Source organism: Haliaeetus albicilla, chromosome 2 (genome assembly GCF_947461875.1).
Source record: "Haliaeetus albicilla chromosome 2, bHalAlb1.1, whole genome shotgun sequence".
Lineage (NCBI taxonomy): Eukaryota > Metazoa > Chordata > Aves > Accipitriformes > Accipitridae > Haliaeetus > Haliaeetus albicilla.
This window is the reverse complement of record NC_091484.1, coordinates 76,038,545-76,044,544: the sequence shown is the minus strand read 5'-3', so window position 1 is coordinate 76,044,544 and position 6,000 is coordinate 76,038,545. Positions and strand designations below refer to the sequence as shown.

The 6,000-nt window shown below is 49.3% G+C and overlaps 1 protein-coding gene across 1 annotated transcript in view; it reads left to right on the top strand.

The window, feature by feature from the left end:
- Positions 1-1,259: 1,259 nt before the first annotated feature.
- CRHR2 (corticotropin releasing hormone receptor 2) overlaps positions 1,260-6,000 on the top strand; it is a 159,702-nt gene continuing 154,961 nt past the window's right edge. Inside the window, exon 1 of the mRNA XM_069778296.1 lies at positions 1,260-1,459. Within this exon, the coding sequence (XP_069634397.1) occupies positions 1,394-1,459 (66 nt within the window). The 5' untranslated portion in view covers positions 1,260-1,393. The remainder of the gene's footprint in view (positions 1,460-6,000) is intronic.

The following is a 6,000-nucleotide window of genomic DNA, read 5'->3' as shown; positions in this document are numbered from 1 at the left end:
TAGAGCAGAGGGCCAGGAGCCCCCTGGGCAAGTGTGTCAGTGTGCATATGGCATGAAGATATGGGGGGACCTTGTTTTGCCTTTGCTTGCATAGGGGTCCAGTCTGGCAAGTATCCATAGATGGGAAGAGCAGGACAAATGTCTCTTGTTTCAGAGACCAAGTGCACAAGAAACAGCTACACAGGCTGCTTTTGGGCTGCCGGGCTAGGAGGATGTACATTCCCAGCTGAGACATGCCGTTGGGGACTCTTACAAGGCTTGATGCTGGGGAAGAAAAGGCTTCCCATTGCAGCTGGGGAATAGCACAGGGGATGCTCCACAGGCTTGCAGATTTGGGGGAAGGTGCGCTGGTGAATTTGGTGACCAACAGGCTGGAACTCTTTTGCCCCTGGGGTACCCAGCAAGCCTGGAGAATTGCTCCTCATTATCTTGGAGGTGGAGGTCCTCATTGCACCTAGTAACATTGCATCTAGGGCTGGGTGGGTGTCCCCTTACTCCTGGAGAATTGGCAGGTGGTTCTCACCGCACACATAGTGTCAGGGAGGATTCCCCCTCCCTTCTCAAGGCTTGTAGGGGATCCACAGTACACTTTGTGCCTGGGCAGTGGGGGAAACCCATTGCTCCTGAATGTTTATGGTAATGGTGTTAACATTGCACCTAATGCCTGGCGGGAGAGGGTGGTGGTGAAGGGATTCTTATTGCTCCTGAAGGATTGGGGGGGGGGTGTCTGCATTGCACCTAATTTTGGAAAGGGGTACCCATTGCACCTAGGGCCTGGGCAGGGAGAATCTTCTTGTTCCTGGAAACTCTGAGGAAGAGAAATTCCCAATATATCGGGGGGGTGGGGTGGGGTGTGGAGGAGGATCCCCGTTATTTCTGGAGGCTTGTGCAGAAAGCATCCCCCTTGCAACCAGCGCTTGGGGGAAAGGGATCTCCATTGCACTTAGTGCTCGGGGAGTAGGTTACCCCATTGCTTCTGGAGGGCTGTGGGCAGTGAAATCCCTATTGTACCCAGTGCCTGGTGCAGGGGGGAACCCCTCTTGCGTTCAGTGGAGGGGGAAGAGCAAGGCCCCCGTTGCTCCCGGAGGCTTTGAGGGTCGCGGTCCCCCGGGGAGCCCCCAGCCGCCTCCATCCCCGAGGCATCCTGGGCGGAGGGCGGGCTTGGCTCCCCCGCCCGGCTCCCTCCCTCCCTCCCTCCCGGGGGTTTGCCCTGGGACGCGCCGGCGGCGCTGGGGCTGGCTCCTCGGCGGCGGGCGGGCAGGGGTCAAGGGCAGCAACCGAGGGGGGAGATGCCAGCGCCGGGGCAGCGCAGGGGCTCCGGCTGAGCAGGCAGCGCCAGTCCCGGGGAGACCCCCCTCACCCTCCCTCCCTCCACCCCGGCCCCGCCGGCCACATGGCGGGGCGGGCACCGCAGCACAGCCTCCCGGCGGCGGCGGCCGCCGCGCTCCTGCTCTTGCCCGTAAGTGCCGAGGCCGGGGAAAGGGATGGCGCGGGGGGCAGGGAGGGAGGGAAGGAGAGAGGGAGGGCGGGGGACGCCCCGCCACCGCGGGGAACCCGCTCGGTCTGTGAGGGAAGCGGCGGCTGTGCCCCGGCCCTCACAGGTCCCGCCCGCCTCCCCGGGGTGTTGAGGGATCCGTCCCGGTGGCCGTTACCCGCTCCCTCACAGATGCCGCCCCTTTCCCGGGCTCTGAGAGACCCCGTCCGGGCGGCGCTTGACGGCTCCCTCACAGGTCCTGACTGTTCCCGGGCGCTGAGAGAGCCCGTCTGGGGACCGTTACCCGCTCCCGCCTGTCCCCGGGCGCCGAGAGAGCCCGTCTGGGGACCGTTACCCGCTCCCTCACAGGTCCCGCCTGTCCCCGGGCACTGACAGACCCCGTCCGGGCGGCGGTTACCGCTCCCTCACAGGTCCCGCCTGACCCCGGGCGCTGAGGGATCCGTGGCGGTGGCTGTTACCCGCTCCCTCACAGGTCTGAAACACCCTCTCCCCGTGGCCGCTCGCCTCAGGGTCCCCTCAGAGTCCCTGGGCTGAACCATGGCCCTTCTTGCTGCCCCGTTCTCTGTGAAAGTCACGTCCCTGACCCCTTTCCTTGCCAGAAAAGGCCCGCCACAGGGACCCCACTGGGGTCGCAGCTGCCTGCCCCAGAGGAAAGGGGATTTTCTGCCGGCGGGTGGCCCTGGCTGGTGCCCATGGTCCCCACCATCTCGCCCTGGAGCCTCTCCTCGCAGCGTGTGCTCGGCATCGGTCGCTCTTTCACCGCAGGGATTGGCAAACAGGGGTGGCGAAGGGCAGGGCTCAGCTCGTGCGTCCATCCAAGTGTTTGCTGGGAGTTTCTCTGGAGTCAAATAAATGTAAGGGAGGCTTTTCCTCATGGTCCTTCTTCATCACAGGCTTCCTGCTGGGTGATGCTGGGATGAGGTGGAGATAAGCTTGGCCTGTGTCAGACTGGACTTAAAACAACTTTCCCAGCCCACACGCCTAAGTCAGGCTGACTTCCTTGGTGGCTTGTTTGTTTTAAGTGATAGTTTTAAGTGTGGTAAGTGATATTTGCCAAACTAATGTGAGAGGTTAAGCAGGAGGTACGTTGATCTTGCGCAGAATTTGTAAAGGCTCTTCCTGCAAAATTAAAACGTGACAGTGATCCTTCTGGACTGTAGTGTAATTGGCCCACCTTTAACATTTCCTTAGATAAAGAAAGAAAATCTATTTCCTTATGTTCTGTCTTTTTTGTCCCTTTTGTCTCTGTCTAATTTACAAAGAAAGATAGAGGGAAGCCAGGTCAGGAAAAGCAACAGGCTCTAAAGGCAAGCAACAATTTGATCTTAAAAGCTTTGCAGTAGCTTTCTTAGAAGAGAGACAATATTTTCTCAGCTCTGCCAATGTCTTTTTTCCTCAGTCAGAGATCAGTGCACATGGGATCAGGGTGCCATGGGTCTACACACTTGCTGTTTTCAAGTCCAAACCTGTTATTCCTAATCTTTGTTTCTTAGTCCTTCTTCTCTTCCAGGCTCTGTTTTCCCTTATTGATTTCTTTTGGTCCATAAAAATATTTCAGCTTATGTTTAGAGAGGGGGACTTCTTGCCAGTGAGGTTATCAAAAGTACCCAGGTACTGAGAGCTGCCCAATTCTTTTTCAATTAATCAAAAAATGTCATGTGCTTCCTGTGTAGATGTAATCTATGGACAGTTTTCCCATTCCCCTGTAACTTTGCATTTGAATTATTTATGTAAATTTTGGTAGTTACATTGCTGCTGTAAAAACAAAACAGCTGCATTGAAATTAAAAAAAAAAAAAGAAAAAAAAAGTAGCACAGATTAAGAATCAAAGTGTCAAGTTTCCATAAAACGCATTGAGTCTGAGAGAAATGTGTACTTTGAGTGTATTCTGAGTGTACTTATATAGAAGAGCTTGTTTGGATGTCGCATGCTTGCGTCTGATACTTACGTGTACGCCTGTGTGGTATGTGGAAGTAACGTGTTGGAAGACAATCTTCAGCCGCGTATATAGAACAGCTCTTGTTGCTCCAGTTGTAGCAAAAGCAGAGCTTTTAGTGTTCTTTTGGGGTGTGTTTTCATCTGTGAATGTTGTTGGTAAATCTGTATCTCTGCTTTACAGCTGGATGAAACTTTGCACCAAGATGCTGAAGAGCAATGTTTTAAAACTTTGGCTCAAATCCAAAGCTCTTAAGTTCCTGTTTAACTTGAAAGTGCTTGAAAGTTGACTCGAAGTCAATGGCTCTGTTCACATTCATGGATTTGAGAAAAGGCATAGCTGCTTATGGGAGCAGGCCTTGAGGAAGCTTAAGTTTTCCCAGCAGCTGAGCAATTGTGTCTTATGGGAGCTGCAGGTTTGCAACACTTATGAAATGAGGCAACTTTCTAGTACAGAATTAGATCTGCCATGTGAAAATGCTGGTGCAGATGACCTGTCAGATTTCACAGGGCTGGTCAGCAAAAGGGTGAAGACTTGCACAGCAGGCTCTGAGATTTATGTTCTCTTAGAGGGTTTCTGTACATATGATACACTGGAAAATGGATTTACTTGCATGTGAAAAACAAACAAACGATAAAACAAAGGCAAATGAATCTTTTGACATTTTGATATACAGTCCTTGCTGAGTTCACGTAATTTGGAGGAGGGAGGATTATTCATCAAAAACAAAAGCAAAGCTTGCTATAATTCATATGCTCTCCTGAAGCTGTTAAAACAGCCAGAGCAGTTTGAGTATATCACCCAGTGGTGACAACTTAAGTAATATTCCTGGTCTGACACTGCCAAAATTCAGTCCTACTGTGAATTAATGCAGCGTAAACATTTCATCATGAGAAGCCTTTCCTGGTGTAGTATGTTGGCGGGGTTTAAATCTGTAGCCATCTTGTGATAATTACTGGATATTTGAAGGAGGTAGTTGTATGCAAGGAAGAACGGCTGACGTTGGCTGACTGGTAGTTTTGCCACAAAACATTTCGGTGATACTCATAGCTGCCCTTAGCTAGAAAGAAAGCTGCCTTTAGCTTTTGTTCATATAAGGCATCTGCTTACATGTTATTCTGTGAAAAGCAGAGGAGAAATAATGATTAAGTCATCTAAATTCTGTGGCCTTCATACTGCAAAGCAGAGCAATGGTGCCTGCCCTGCTTCTCGCATGCCTCTGCTGAAGCTGGTGGAGGAAGACAGTGCAGGGATCTCATTGCAGAGTGTGCACTATCAGGTGCATGCTTGTTTCCTTTCAGTCTCACAGGTTATATCTCTACTAGTACATTAAGATTGCCAGGACAGCTCTTCAGCCTTCAGGCCAAATGCCAGAGAGTGGCTTGTGCCCGTGCTATTAAGCTCCTTCAGCTTCTAAAATGGGGAGGCTGTGTGCAAACTGCCCATTGAGAATGGTCCATGGTGCAGCCTCACTCCCAGATCATTCCTGGGAGGGAAGTGTTTGAGATACCGTGAGATTGCCTGGGGCAAAAATGTGGCCAGGAACCATTCTAAAAATTTAACAGTATAAATGATTAAGTACTTAAACCAGACTTTTGCACTGTTTGATTTATTAGCTTAGATGGGGTATGCTGTACTCGCATTGCTTAGGGCTCTCAATGAGTGCCTGAGGGAGGCATTTTCCTCTAAGGCAAACTCTTCATTGCTTTGAATTGAGCAATCAGCTTTCTTTGTGTTAGAGATTACTGTGGGATCCTGCTGGTGGTGTGATGATCTGAGAGATTCACAATGAGAAAACCAGAGTAGTGAATGATACCAACTTTTTAAGGAAGTGTGTTTCTGCTTTCTTTTTATTTTCATTTTGCCCTATATATTATTAAACCAAATATTTAAAAAATACTATATTAGAACAAGCATTTGCACATTTCTGGGTTCTTTTAATAGTTCTGCAGATTTTATTTTTTGGGAAGGGGGGGAGGTGAGCAAATAGGGGTAGTAAAAACAGGCTATGTGCACTGCTGAATCTGATCCTTTTTAATTTATGTTACTTTCAAGTTTGCAGCACTTGCAAATCCAACAAGGGGGCTTTGGGGAAAAGCTGGTTTACTTTACATTAAAATTTTATCCAGTAAATTACATTTTTGCAGGAATTTACTTTTCACTCTGTGTCTATAAATTGAAACAGATAGATCAAATCTTGATAATGTACATATCCTTCTTTCTTTTAACCTACACCAGTTATAATCCCAAATGTAGTCTGTTCTCTCTTGAAGTGCAAACATTAATTCTTGGATGTAAAGCTGGAGCTGTCCAGCGAGCCACAAGGAACCTCCTTGCCTCCTGTAGATATGCAATGACATTTATCAAAGTACTGCATAAATATTGTCTTTGCCTCCTTATCTTTCTGTTCATAACAACCAGCTTTGACAACTAAACACTTCCTGCTGGCTTGCCTTAACAAACTATTTCTTTATACAGAATTACTTTCTTTTACTGCTCATCCTTTTTTTAATCTTAATAGATTTGAAAATAGCTGTATTTGATTTGAGCTGGTGAGTGTTGGGTAAAG